At 41.7% G+C, this 15,013-nt stretch overlaps 1 protein-coding gene across 1 annotated transcript in view; it reads left to right on the top strand.

Annotated features, from left to right (window-relative positions):
• The window catches only part of DSG1 (desmoglein 1), a gene marked incomplete at both ends in the record, with an annotated part of 29,776 nt that extends 21,866 nt beyond the window's left edge, over window positions 1–7,910 (top strand). The window contains 5 exons of the mRNA XM_081097744.1: window positions 1,703–2,008; window positions 3,493–3,626; window positions 3,912–3,981; window positions 5,948–6,153; window positions 6,852–7,910. Of these exons, the coding sequence (XP_080953870.1) occupies window positions 1,703–2,008; window positions 3,493–3,626; window positions 3,912–3,981; window positions 5,948–6,153; window positions 6,852–7,910 (1,775 nt within the window). The remainder of the gene's footprint in view (window positions 1–1,702; window positions 2,009–3,492; window positions 3,627–3,911; window positions 3,982–5,947; window positions 6,154–6,851) is intronic.
• Window positions 7,911–15,013: the final 7,103 nt, after the last annotated feature.

Here is a 15,013-nt window from a genome sequence, read left to right as displayed (position 1 = left end):
CCACTTGCTTTGCAGGTGTAAAAAATAATAAATAGCATTCCTTTAAAGTCATTCAACAATTCAGAATTTTTACCAAATTATAATGTTTTTTCCACAATTAATCAAAATAAGAGTAGTTTTAAAACATATATATTGCAAACAGAAATGTGATTCCATTTAAAGATAAAGCTTATTTTGATTCAGTGCTGAAATGACCTTAAGAAAATTGCTAGTTGACTCCAGTTTTACATCCAAAATCAAGCTTCACTGGAGACATGAAGGAAAAATTGAAACTTTGTTTACAACATTGTTAGGCTTATCACAAACAGAAAGCATGCCTTTTTCTCATCAAAAAGGGGGATAAATATCACAGGTGATGAAAATGATAAAAATAAGACCAAAGCCAATAACATTATGGGATTTGATATCATAGATTGGATTTAAACTTGTCTCTGTTACATTCTTCCAGGGACTTTTTTATTCATTTACTCAGAATCTATATATTGAATCCTAACCAAATGTCAGCCATTGTACTGGGTTCTAGGGTTACATCAATGGACAAAGTCTGACAACAGAGCTTACATTTATGTAATTGAGTTAAGAACAATAATGTCAAACAAAATCATTTCTTTATTTTTACCCAGTTTTCAATAACCTTAGGAAAATCCCTAAATATAAAAGGCTGAATGCACATTGAAGTTCCTTTTAGCATTATCTATAATAAATATCAAAAGCAATCTCGATAACAGGCATTGACAGATGTATGAATACATACACTGCCACAAAGGAGACAGAAGACATACTCATCACCACAGAGCGACCCTGCGCCCTTCTGTAGTCATTACTACAGCGCTAGCTCAGCCCCAGGCGCCTGCCCATGGAAATGCTGCTGGATTCTGATGCACCACCTTTTGTATCAAATGCACTCAAAAATTAGTCCATTGTTTTGAAATACTGGTTGGTTGGTCGGTTGGTTGGTTGGTTAGATGAAATAAACGGCAAGGGTAGAGCAATTAAGTTGAAACAAATAGCAAATCTCCCTACCCCTGTGTTCAGTCAAGGAACACAGTAACTTACTGAAACTTTGAAGGACAAGAAGGAAGCACACTGGAATATCTGCTTGTGAAACAAACGTATTTCACCTTCTTATTGAAATTAAAATTTCCCCGCCTCCAACAGCACCAGTTTCCTCTCCCGTGAGTGGTTGGTGGCTGTGAGTTTGGGAATATGCTGCTTTCTCACTAAGAAATTTTTGTAGAAATGATGTACTAACCTCCTCCCAATCTGTTCATTTTGTCAGCCCATAAAAGGAAAAGCACAAACATAATTGAAGAAGAAAGACAATAAAACCACCAAAAAAAATAAAAATAAAAATCTAGCTCTCATATAAGAAATGTGAAAAACAAAACAAAAAAACAAACAAACAGTAGTCTAGGAATGCCTCCCCAGAGCTTATAACGCAGCACTGGCCAATGCAGACACAAGGTGGTGTTTACTGTCCACGCTTCCCTCTACACGAGACAGTTTTTCAGGAGCACTAACCGTCATAACAGTTTGATTTACAAAAGGAGTCACCGGCAAGGGAGAACTGGGGAAGTTACTGAATGAGTGGGATAAAGACATTGAAATAACTATTGATGCAAAAAGGAAATAGTTTCGTATTGCCCAACAATAACTACATTAAATTTATGAATGATTTCTTCCATTTTGAACCTTGTTACAGATGGTCTTCAAAGAACTTGTACTGGTACAATTAATATTGATCTTGAAGGTTCTGGCTGGACAACTTCTGAAACCACTCCAAAATATAACACCGACAATGGAGGTGGAACTGGTACTGGTGGTGGTACAGGTGAACTTACTACTGGTGAAGTCACTGTCGACACACAAAGCAACAATGGCAATGTCGATGGAGGTGTAACAAATGGGTATGATAGAGAACCCATAGGCGTGCCCATGTTTCCAGATAATGTACATTTTGGTCCCGCTGGCATTGGACTGCTCGTCATGGGATTCTTGGTCCTAGGATGTAAGTACTTTAACAGCCAATCTGCAGGTACCCCCCACCCCCAAAAAAATTGGGAGACATTTTCTGATCTTTTGATAAAATGCATTTTAAAAATTCTTATTGTGTTCAATTATCAAGATACTTCTATGTCTAGTGCTGGATTTATGAGATTTTTAAAAAATCCAATTGCTTGGCCATGGAAGATAAAAACTTCTTTCGCATTCAATTTCAATGTGATAGGAAGTCCCATAATAGGCAGGTCCCACTGCTATCGGAGCAGAGAAGACAATGAGAAACAACTGATTGGAATGGCCAGGAAAGCCTACAGCAGCGGTTCTCAACCTGTGGGTCGCGACCCCTTTGGGAGTCGAACGACCCTTTCACAGGGGTCGCCTAAGACCATCGGAAAACACATATATAATTACATATTGTTTTTGTGATTAATCACTATGCTTTAATTATGTTCAATTTGTAACAATGAAAATACATTTTGCATATCAGATATTTACATTACGATTCATAACAGTAGCAACATTACAGTGATGAAGTAGCCACGGAAATAATTTTATGGTTGGGGGTCACCACCACATGAGGAACTGTATTAAAGGGTCGCGGCGTTAGGAAGGTTGAGAACCACTGGCCTACAGGGAATGCCTGTGTGTGGAGCTTTTCATTAACACCTGTTCCTATGAACACATTCAGGACACAGCATACTGTCCTCCAGGTGGCGGGTGGGAAGGTACAGGCAGGTCTGAGAAGAGTGCACAGACTTTCCCTCGTGTCTCTGGAACCTGGGCTGGCCCAGCATTTCCCTCTCTCTCATCACTATCCTTACTCCATTCCCCTACCCACCTGCCCTCTTCCTTTTTTCTTTCCCTCCTTCCTTATTGTTTAAAAAATGTGCACATCCTTTTCTTCATCCACCCATTCATTCCAAATCGCTACTTAAGATCATATTATGTAAGAAGCTCTGGGCTAGAAACTTCTAATTGATTGAGAGTAAAAGACAGTGTGAAGCAGCGTAAGATTCTCTATTTGTGCCTGAGTAATTTCAAGAAAAGATATTGAAGGGCAAATAAGAGCCTCAAAGAGGATAATTGCTTGAAGCATGAACAAGATGTTACTGTTGAAATAAAAAGGCAGGCATGTGTGAAAGGAGAAAAATAAAGACAAAACACCAAACATGTGGACTGGCCTACCAGTTTTCTTTTTTCTCTCTTTCCCTATTTTCCTGAGTATCAGGGAGAAGAATCATCTGTGTTCATAGTATGATACTATTTGTAACCTGAATCTGAAATAACAAATTAAAATTTATTGCAATCTAGTATACTGAAGCGCACATTGATTGTAGTATCTCACCATTATACAGTTTATTCTCTATAACATTCATAATAATTTTAGGATCAAATGGGGTTATATTAGGGATTCAAATTTAATCACAGAAAGCAAGTTTTTCTTTTGTGGCCCCTCTGCTAATTCCAATATTCCTCTCCTGTCACCCCCAGTGGTCCCATTCTTATTGATCTGCTGTGACTGTGGAGGCGCCCCTGGTGGCGGAGCCGGCTTCGAGCCTGTTCCTGAATGTTCAGAAGGGGTAATGCATCCGTGGGCAGTGGAAGGACCTGGGCCTGAGCCTGGGGTAAGTGCCAATCTGTAAGAAATGACCTGTGGTAGTCACCTAAACTCAAGTGTTCTGCATGCTAGCCACGGGGGGCACTGGAGAGAAAGCAGAGGTACCTGCAGATTAGATGGACGTAACCAGGGAAGGCTTTCTGAATGCAGTTCCGGTTTCACATGGATCTCAAAAGTTTCCTCAGTAACATTCTTTCAGAGCATCGGAGATAATTTGAGAACTAACCCAATGGGTAACTAGAGAAAGAAAAGAGTCGTTACAAATGGGAAGATGTTGTTTCTTGTCTTTTAGATTATCACCACCATCCCTATACCACAAATTCCACCAGGAGGGAATATAATCCAATGTGTTGACACTTCAGGTACAATTTCCTTTTATTTTAACAACTCAAATGACTCAGAAGGAATTGTGTTCTCTCTTTGCATACTCACTGTTTCTCAATTATTATATTTGTCTTTAAAATTGTTTCTATTATTCCTTTTAAAATGACTAATTTACATATTAAATGGAAAGGGAAAACCTACAGGAATTGTTATTCTTATGTGTTGAATTTTTTACATCTTCTTCAATCATTAGAGAGTGCTTAGGAAATGGCCTGATTAGGATGCCTATACATAGAAAAGAATAACTGAGTTGTAATCACAAGTCTATTTTGGGCACGGGTTTTTGTGGTTTATTTTTTGTCTAGTAAAGCAAATCTTATGTACCCCCAAAAGTGCTAATTAGAATGAAAGAACAACTCTATTACAATAGATCTGTGCTCATTTATTGAGACTAGATTCCACCTCCACAATTCATGAATGGTTCAGAATCATGCTGGCTTCCGCTGTCATCATGACAAAACTAAAAACTGCATCCATTCTCAGCATCAGCCTAAAGGTTGACCTGAAAGATTTGTCCAGTTTCTCAGACTGAAAGTAAGTGGAGGAGACACTATCAACACCTTTTAACGCTCTCCTCTGAGGCGTGTGCACGTGGTGGAGCTTGTCCAGGCACATGGGTGAGACGGTCGGTACAACCGGCCCTACGACAGAGGTCTAGGGCAGTTCCCAGGCAGAACCCAGGGAGAAGGAGCATTTCACAGTACGCGAATAACTGTGACTCCAATAAAAAGAACAACTGATTTTTAGAAACCTCATATCTTTGAAAAGAGTTGTGCCATCTTTTCTTTTATTCAAGGTAAATACATATTGATTCTCTTATTTTTCTCTCAGCATTCCTCAAACTTGTAATAATGACTTTTCCACTTTGACTCTTTAAAATGGAAGAAGTATAGGAAAATTTATAACTTGTAGAACTGGACCTTATGCAAAGCATGGACGTGCTAGTATTTAAAACCATATCTCCTCCTCATGCCTCCATTGTTGTTAAAATCAAACCAATATCGCCCCCCTCCCACGTCAAAAGTAGAAACTTTTATATCTTCCTGCTCACTGATATCCAATCAGTTCTAAGACTTTATTTATACATTGAGTCTCTCATTAAGTCTACAAATATTTACACAGACCTCCACAAAGCACAGTGAAAGGCACCAAAGTAACAGCCGTCTGGAAACGCCCTGTCCCTAAAATCACCATATTTAAAATAGTAAAGCATGGGACACCTATCCTGTCAGCACTGCTCCTGTCCACGGCACCTCCACAATCCAGGCCATGGCTTTACCTCCCCTGCTGAGAATACTGCGAGGCTTCCATTCACCCTCACATCCACGTGCAGATTCAAGACTCCCAGGCAGACCTTTCCCCTCGCCATCGCCATGGCTTCTTCTCTGAAAGCGTGGTCCTTGGGCTTCTCCTGGGGCCCTGTGCTTCTAATATAGTACATTGGGGTGTTCTTATACCATTTCACTTTTAGAATGTAGGTCATTTTCCCCCAATTTTTGTTAATTTAAAATCAAAGTCCTCTTAATAACTATGTATGGTGCCAGTTGGGTATTGGAAATATCAGGGGGAGCACTGTAAATCTAATCAATGTTGTACAGCAGAAACTAATACAAAATAATATTGAATGTAAACTGTACTTGAAAAATTTTTTAAATAAAAATATGTAAAGCATAGGTTTTTGTAACCACTATGCAGCCCCTTGCTTCTAGCTCAACATCTAGTTACCAACAAATAATTAACAATAATTACCAAGTTACCAAGTTAATTGATACTATTATTTTGAACTGAATATATTTATAGTTCCTGTATTTCAGTATCATTTTCTTTTTTACTTTTTACTTTGCTCACAAATGCATACTTAAATGAAGAACTATATATAAAAGTAAGGTACTAATTTTTAGTCTACAGCAACTACATAAAGTAAATTTAAACCTTCACTTTCAGGGGTTTATACAAATGAGTATGGTGGCAGAGAAATGCAAGAGATGGAAGGAGAAGAAAGAATGACAGGATTTGAACTAGCGGATGGAGTTAAATCATCAGGAGAACCTGAGATCTGTCAAGAATATTCTGGAACATTAAGAAGAAATTCTATGAGGGAATGTAGAGAAGGTCTGAACATGGACTTTATGGAAAGTTACTTCTGCCAGGTAAGGGCTCTGTCCCATGCCTTCCTCCCCGTCTAGCTAGCACCCACTGCTGTACCCCAGGCTCCCACTGTTCCCCGGGGGCTTTGGCAGGCATCTCCTCACCAGGCTCTCAGCCTCCATGGGTGATGGTGCTGCTAACACTATAGCTAACCCTCTCACCAAGGCCTGCTACTCCCCCACTCAGGAACAGCCACCGGCTCCCAGCTGTGTTTTGCCTATGGCATGAAGTCTAAATCCCTTCACATGGCAAATAAGCTTATTCACAGATGGACCCCTGTGAATACACGTCTCCAACTCCTCTTTCCTACCAATCCCACTTGTACAAATAAACCTAAAAAAGCACAATTTTGTGTACTTCAAATTCAGCATTTTTAAGTACCTCCTCCTAACTTGGTTACAAAATAATTCATGTGATTTTTTGTGTGTGTGCTTTTGTGTCCAAAGTACACCATTATAAAGTCCACCTAAATAAATTTTAAAAATCAAGATATATTATTGGAATTACAGTTAAAATAACTTCTAAGAAAATTATTTCATGCAGTTATATGATTTTTAGAACACCTCTAGTAGAGGCTAGAATTTTGTTTTTTCTATTTTTCTTTGGTAATGCCTTGTAAAAAAAAAACTTAAGATAAAGACTTCTATTGTTGTTAAATATGTATTCATGACTTCATTTTCTCTCTCCTCTGCAAATTTAGAAAGCATATGCTTATGCCGATGAAGACGAAGGGCGCCCGTCCAATGACTGTCTGCTCATATATGATATTGAAGGTGTGGGTTCCCCCGCTGGCTCTGTGGGCTGTTGTAGCTTCATTGGAGAAGACTTTGATGACAGTTTCTTGGATACACTGGGGCCTAAATTTAAGAAGCTGGCAGATATCAGCCTGGGGAAAAATGTCGAATCATATCCAGATTTTGATCTCCCTTGGCCTGAGAGCACTGAACCGATTTACCCTCAGCAGGGATCAGAGCCCGTTGCTAGCGGACGCCCACCCATCTCCCCATGCTATGGCACGACTACGGTCATTTCTGAGAGTGCCTACCCCTCTGGCCCTGGTGTTCAGCATCCTATGTCCATTCCTGACCCCCTGAGCTATGGTAATGTCACTGTGACTGAGTCCTACGCCACCTCTGGCACGCTGAAGCCCTCTGTCCACATCCATGACAACCGGCACGCCTCCAACGTGGTGGTGACAGAAAGGGTGGTCGGCCCCATCTCTGGTGCCGACTTGCATGGCATGCTAGAGGTGCCTGACCTAAGAGAGGGGTCAAACGTCATAGTGACAGAAAGGATAATAGCTCCAGGTTCAAGTCTACCCACCACTCTGACCATCCCTGATCCCAGAGAGTCTTCCAACGTGGTAGTGACAGAAAGGGTAATCCGGCCAACTTCTGGCATGATGGGCGGCCTGAGTGTGCACCCCGACCTATCCAACGCCCACAACGTGATTGTGACCGAGAGGGTTATGTCTGGCTCTGGCGTAACTGGATTTAGTGGCCCAGCGGGGGTCATTGGTGGCAGTGGCACAGTCGGCAGTGGCCTGGTTGGCAGTGAAGCTGGAATAGGTGGTGGTGGCTTCGGGCTGAGCAGCCTGGGGGGAGGCGGAGGCCTGAGTAGCAGCATGGGGGGGACAGCCACCATCGGCCATATGAGGAGCTCCTCTGACCATCACTTTAGCCAGACCCTTGGATCTACTTCCCCGAGCACAGCCCGAAGTCGAATCACCAAGTACAGTACCGTGCAATATACTAAGTAGCCAGGGTCCCAGCACACTTTTCCTCAGGGATTGAGCGTTAGCTCCAATTCCCACCCCCAAAAAGCTGACAATGGGATTTGTGATGAGCAACCAGGTGCTAAGGAAAGTGTGGAGCACCGTTTCCTCCAACCACCAGGAGGAAAACAGCTGGAAACGGGTTGTTGGGCAAGAGGTCTCCTTAGCATGGGTTCACTCTTTTCTTGTATTAGTCCCAATGGAGTCACGAGACAGCATTCTCTGTGCGTCTGTGTGGCCTGCAGTGCATCTCCAGCAGGTGGAAGAAAGAAAACGCAGCCAGGTAAAAGCGCTGGCCTTCACATGGCAGTTGGCATCAATCTCTTGCTATTTTTTGACTTGCTGTCCACTTCCTGCAATATTTAAAAAGAACTACACATGCACTATGTGTTCGTGTATGTGGGAACAGTTTGAAATTTGTGCCAAATGCCCTGTCAGTTTCATAGATAATATAAATAAAAATCCAACCACATAGTCAGACCACGGTTAACCATTAAAGAAACAAGAATCTGGCACCACAGCCACGTCCACAAGCCACCAAGCGCTCCGACCTTAATAACTGCACTGGGTCAGACAACCCGCAGATGAGGGACTGTTTTTCTGGGAGGGAAGTTCCATAGAGAGTGGCCACAGGGCGAGGTCCATTTGGGGTAAACTGGCCCATTTGCTCTGAGTCTGAATCTTGAGATGGGGCTGCAGCTAGAATTCTTCTGTCAAGACTTTCCTGCTTCTAGTTTGTGTTTAGTGTAGATGCAATAGTGACTGATACCGCCTACTGGGGAGGTGGCAGGATTTCACACCCATGTCTCCCTTCCCTGCTGCAGCTCTGACTTAAGAAAGGAAAAGTGCCAAGTGTGCTTCCCAGATTGAAGCAGAGAACACGTGGCACTGTTGTCCTCTCTAGCGGCAGGTCACCTCCCCAGGAAGCAGGCGGGAACTGCGCTGTATTCTCAGATTGTGTGTTTAGTTAAGTGTTCTTCATTTATATTCAGCTCTCTACTATACAGCTCCTCAGTTAAAATGGTTTACTTAAGCTGAGCTGCATGGTTAAGCTTTGGGGGAAATTTTTAAAGGTTATCCTTAAAAAGTGTTTAGAACATGTAAAATGTTTGCTGGGGTAAGTTAGAATTGTTCCGTCAAGTAATACTGCACTGTTAGTTTGAAGTGAATTTACTACTTTTTTGAACAGCCCTCTGCTGCTATTTTGAAGGGATCAACTAGGAACTTTTAACAGAGTCGATGATATTGTGTTAACACAAATGAAATTGTACTAGACAATCCCATTTCATTATCCTATCCCACTGCCAACTGACTTTTCGCACTAGCATAAACTTTACATTTCTGATTTGATTTGTCAATATGTTCTTGGTTTACACATGCTCCAATTTATAGATTCCAAATTATATCCTATGGCATATTTTTCTAGCTCTAAATTTTAGTAATGTACATTTCTGTGTGTTTGCTATACAGTATTACCTGGTTAAAGGTCTGTAAATAGAATCAAAGCATTGTTAGCCAGAAGTAAATTTACCATTGCATGGTAAAGGAACTTTTTTTTTTTCGTTTCTAAATCCAGTGAGAATATGAGTTCATTAAAATAAAACTGGATATGACAACATCTTGTAAGGATTATTCCCCCCATTATTCAAGTTTCCCAAGGTTTTACAGATCAAAGAATATTCAACTTCCAACTCTTGTCAAAAGGGGTTGGGGAATGAATTATTTTACCTATAGCTGTTCTGCTCTATGTTATAGCAGATGATGTCAATATTTTCAAAGCCACAATATACATCTTATTTGAACTCTGTTGACTATGTACTGGTAAAATTGTGATGTTCTGTAGCATGCCAAATGCAGAGGTGTAAATAAAGTCATTCACTGGGAGTCTTTCTTTTATTTCTTTCTCCCTTTTGGGGGTTCCATTAATGATGGATCATTTTTCCAGAAATAAAGTCAAAGGGCAATTATTCAAATATACTTGAGTATACTTGGACCCAGGAGTTTGAAGAAAAAAATAATTATTAATCAATTATTAGTTAATAAAGGGAGTGGTCACAAGTAGTTTTACTTGTTCCTTTGATATGACATGTCATAAAAAAGTGTTTTCTTGAGACTCCTGGTATCTTCAGGTATGTTTTTAGGTTGTCTAACAAATGCCAGAGTGACCATCTTTAATAACTGTTGATATTAAGATCCATCAGTTACATAAAACCATGGAAATACAAGAAAAAATAGCAGTATTCTTCATCGATCTTTCTAGGAAGATACTTTCAAATTCAATTGTTTTGGGGGGGTTTTGGGGGGTGGGGTTCTTTTTTAGGATTACACATTGATATTCCTTTTATTCCTACATTTTTTAAATTGCCTTTTAAGACCTCAACCATTATAACAGTCCTTTGAAGGCATGTTATTTTCAATGAACAGCCTTTGGGGGAGAATTCCAGTCTTCCCTTTAGGTGCTTTATTCTGAATCATAGACCTTAGGTTGTCCCATAGACCTAAGAAGTAGACTTTATTTTATAAGGGAATAATCATCATTCAAATCCACATCGCAAGCTGGATCTCAGATCAAATTGTCTTAACAAAAAAGAAGAAATAATGATTTAAATGTTACGTATACATAGTTCAAAACAGCGTTTAAAGTTTACAAAGTATCTGACTTCTACAGAGACAGTCCTTGGGGACAAAAATTAGTGCATTATAAGTATTTATTTGATTATTTAATATCAACCAAAATACCATCCTGAGCTCTTTTGGCATTGAATTCCAGATATATCTGCTACGTATCATTAACCTCTAGGTTACTTGATCTAACTGTATTTGCCCTGAAACATTTATAGAAAAAAAAAAAAAGGTCTGTATTCAGGGCTATGTATTGGTCTTCATCAGAACATGTTTTATATTCATGTATAAAGTTCTTAGTCTCATAATCTTCATTCAAGTAATGTTCTGACAGAATTTTAATTATAGAGCTTCAAAAATTACATATTCACTCTGACTTGATGTTTTTAATTATTACATCAACATTTGAATGTCAGCCAATTTAGTAGGAGGTTAAGGGTGTAATGATCATTGGCTAAAATGGCCATAGCTATTTGGGAAAGACATTTGAAACCCCAATAAACTTTTAAACGTACTGCCTCATTTTCTCATGCCCATTTAATAAATTCCAACCTTTTGGGGATTTTTAGTATTCCTAAGACCTGCTTCACATTGCACGGAGTACACAGTCCACCTAGATGACTAGCACCCAGGAAACAGAATCTGTCTCCCAGTTCCAGGTTATTCCATTTGTGTTAGCACAGAAGTATGAGTGAATCAGCCTATTAGCCATCAAATACGTTTAACACCGTCATCTATCATTTACCTACAGTCTCTCCATGTAGTTATATTAGAATTACTACACACTTCACCACTAAGCTGTACTTAGTCTAACTAGTTTTTCTTTTGCTATTTTACAAATATTTTAAAACTCTAATGGTGATCTTTGATAATGCTTAAAACAAGGTGCTTGCCTTCCAGTTTCAACATAACGTTTGTGAATGATTTGGGTACCAGTTCCTTGCTTGGTCACCTGTTGGCTCTTTTAAGTTGGTTTGTAGTTTCCAAAGAGTTATGTTGAAGCAATAAAGTGATTAACACTGTTTTATTATCCTTCCTGGGTTGTCAGGGGGCTGGGGAATAATGAGAGGTTAGCAAAGCTAGTTGTTATTTTCAGCCCAGACAAGTGAAGAATTTTTTAACGCTTCACACTGTTAACATTTATTTTCACCGTTTCTTGCCTTTCCCGAGCTCATGTCTCCGGAGCGCTGCTTAGTCATGTCGGAGCACAGCCGCTACAGCCCCGCACGCATAAGTCCATGACCAACAGCTTGTACTTTTAGCATCTTTATGCTTTTTCCTTTCTTTCTTCCTTTGCTACTCTAATTTTTTACTGTTGTGTACACTAGCATTTCATTGCTTTTAGGATGGCGTTTCTTTTTATTTGCATTTGAAGTCAGACCCCTTCATCTGTGTTGGGGCACATCTCCTCTTTGCTCTCTGGCCACTTTCTGGACCATTATCGCCTCCAGCTTGCACAAAACCTCAGCCTTTTCAGACACATGGGATCTGCTTATACCCCCGCCCTTTCTTCTCCACGTGCCATGTACTGACCTCTGTCTTAATGTCCCCTTTTACTGAAGACTCATATTCTGGCCACGGAAGCCAGGCCGCAGACTTCTCCGATTCTGAGGGTGTTCACAGGAACCTCAATGACCACATAGGTGAGGCACTTGACACCCAATTCTTAGTCCCCAGACCCCCATCTTCCCCACTCCCCCTCAGCCACCCCCTTCCTTATCATAACCCAGCATGGCAGCACCTCGGCTGCCTCCCTTTTACCTCCTCCTTATCGTCCCAGCTCACGTGCTTAAGTCATTAAGGAATTGTTGCAATTCCTCCCCTTCATCAAAACTCCCATGAGTTTCATTGGACTCCCACCACTTTCTCACTGGCTATTAGCTTCATGCCCCTCCTTATCTAATCAGGCTTTCGGAATCCTACTCTAGTCACCTCTTAGTGACTACCTTGGGCCTCCTGGCCCTGCTATCCCACTTACATATCCCAAATCTCTCACCCTCCAGCTCTGTCTGCACACAAACAACTAAACAGATGATTCGAGTGAGCTGACTTTTTCATTTTAAGCACAGGATCTCAATCACAGAGTAACATCTCCGGCAGCTTTACAATCCTGATTCTGTGACAGGCGTCCCCTCTCATTAGACTGCATTACTATTCCATGCCTTCTTTGTCCTCAAACCTCCCACACCTCCTCTTTCCTTCTCATTCCTAGTTGGTGATCTAATCCTATTGTTTACTGAGAAAACAAGTCATCAATCTCGAATCCACTCATCTTCCTCTGCGAAACCTACACATCCACCTGTACGCACACTCATTTTCCCCGCCTATTACAATGGAGTCAGTGTCCTACTCATATAAAAAGACAATCCCCATTTGTGTTCCAGGACTTTGCTCCTTCCCTAGTCTCTCTCTCTCTCTCTCTCTCTCTCTCTCTCTCTCTCTCTCTCTCTCTCTCTCTCCCTCTCTCTCCTGCAGCATTTTCATCGCCACCCCTCCTTGTACCAACTACCTCCCTTTTACTTTACTTGTTTCACCAAACTTCTTAAGACTCCTGCACAGTTGCTTTCCTTTCTTTCTCATGTCCCATCAGACTTCCACCCGCACCCATCAGTCCATCAGAATGGCCCTTGTCAAGTTTGTCCCAGACCTACACATTGCCAAACACAGGCCCACTTTTCTGTCCTTGTCTTTCATAACTTCCAGGAAGAATCTGAAATTCTCTCTTCCCTGAAACACTTCTTTCTTGGCTTTTATATATAACACTCTCCTTTCAGAATATTACTTATGCTGTATTGGTCATTCTCTAATATTTTTGTTCCCCGCCTACTCACCTTTTAAATGGTGATATTCCCCTAAAGTTTGGTCCCAAGACCTCTCCTCTCAACATTCTACACTGTTTCTATGAGAGCTCATCCAAACCCCTGTTTAAGATGTTCAAAATTTAACTTATCATTTTACCACCCAAATACTCTCATCCCAGTGAATATGACCTCACTGACCCATTGTTCAAGCCAGAAACTAAGCACTTCTCCCAGATTTCATCCTTTTCTTCACCCCTTACATTTGATCCACTAGGTCCTATTGATTCTATAACCAACGTATATCTCAGTCCACCTAATACTCTCCATCCCCACCCGCCACCACTCTACCAGAACTGCCTCTTAAGCAGTCTCTTTACTTCCATTTATCTTCAAATAATTTTCTACACATGAGGCAGGTGGCCTTTGGAAATATAAATTACACTAAATAAATTCTCTATTTTGGGGAAAAAACTAAGATGGCGGCATAGATAAACACCGGGAAATTCTCGCCTCACACAACAATTGAAAAATACCGCGAAGGTCAGAGCAAACATCATCCAGACCAACCAGAAGGCTGGCTGAGTGTAATTTCTACAACTAGAAGAAAAGAAAAGCACGCTGAGAGCCGGAGGAGCTGCGGAGGTGAAGTGCAGAGGTACGCGGCTCGCGCGCACGGGAAGGGGGTGGCACCTGAGGACGCAGCTGTCTTTTTGAATCACAAGCTCCCGACTGCTCTGAACTCCGGTTCCAACAAGTCTCTGGGGACCCAGGACTCATACGGGGAGAGGCTGGTCTGTCAGGCGGCAGCGGGCGAACTTGAGGGCGGCTTTCCCTCAGAGGTGCTTGCAGCCGTTACCGGGACACTGAGACGCACGACTCCGGGCGCGGAGAATCACCATAGCTGCTTTCTCCGCCCTTTGACTCCCTGAGACCCCGCCCCACCCAGGCTGCGGCAGAGGCTTTTGCATGTGAATGTACCTAACTACAGCCCAGCCAGGCAGACCCGGAACTTCCAAGGGAAGGCCCAGGGCCCCGCAGCGGCTTGCATTGCTTCACAGCTGAGCCTCTTCGTGGCTCCGGCTGTGTGGCCTCAGGCAGGGGCTGAATTAGCACCTCCTTAGATCCAGGAGCCACTGTACCCAATGGTCAGAGGGGGACCATTCTCCCACTTCAGACACAGCTGCTTCCCACAGCCAATTGGCCTGGAGGTCAATTCCTCCCAGTGATCCTACAACAACCAAGGCACCAAGAGTGCACCAAGAGTGTCCACCCCAGGTAACTGGGGAGGCTGAGCCACTGGGCCCTACAGGACATCTGGCGCACAGGGCCACTCTATCAACACAGGGAAGCAGCCAAAATGTGGAGACAAAGAAACAGGTCACAATTGGCAGAAACGGAGGAGGGCAGACGACTGGATATAGAGTTCAAGGCCACGTTTATAAGGTTTGTCAAGAATTTTATGGAAACCGCCGATAAATTTAATGAATCCCTCAAGGAGTATAGTGAGACCATGGAGGACATGAAAAAGGACCAACTAGAAATTAAGCATACACTGACTGAAATAAAGAATAATTTACAGAGATCCAACAGCAGACAAGAGGATCCCAAGAATCAAGTCAAAGATTTGAAATACAAAGAAACAAAAAATACCCAACCGAAAAAGAA

The sequence above is a fragment of the Myotis nattereri genome, assembly GCF_964212035.1.
Source record: "Myotis nattereri genome assembly, chromosome: 8".
Taxonomy (NCBI): domain Eukaryota; kingdom Metazoa; phylum Chordata; class Mammalia; order Chiroptera; family Vespertilionidae; genus Myotis; species Myotis nattereri.
This window is presented reverse-complemented; position numbering and strand designations above follow the sequence as displayed.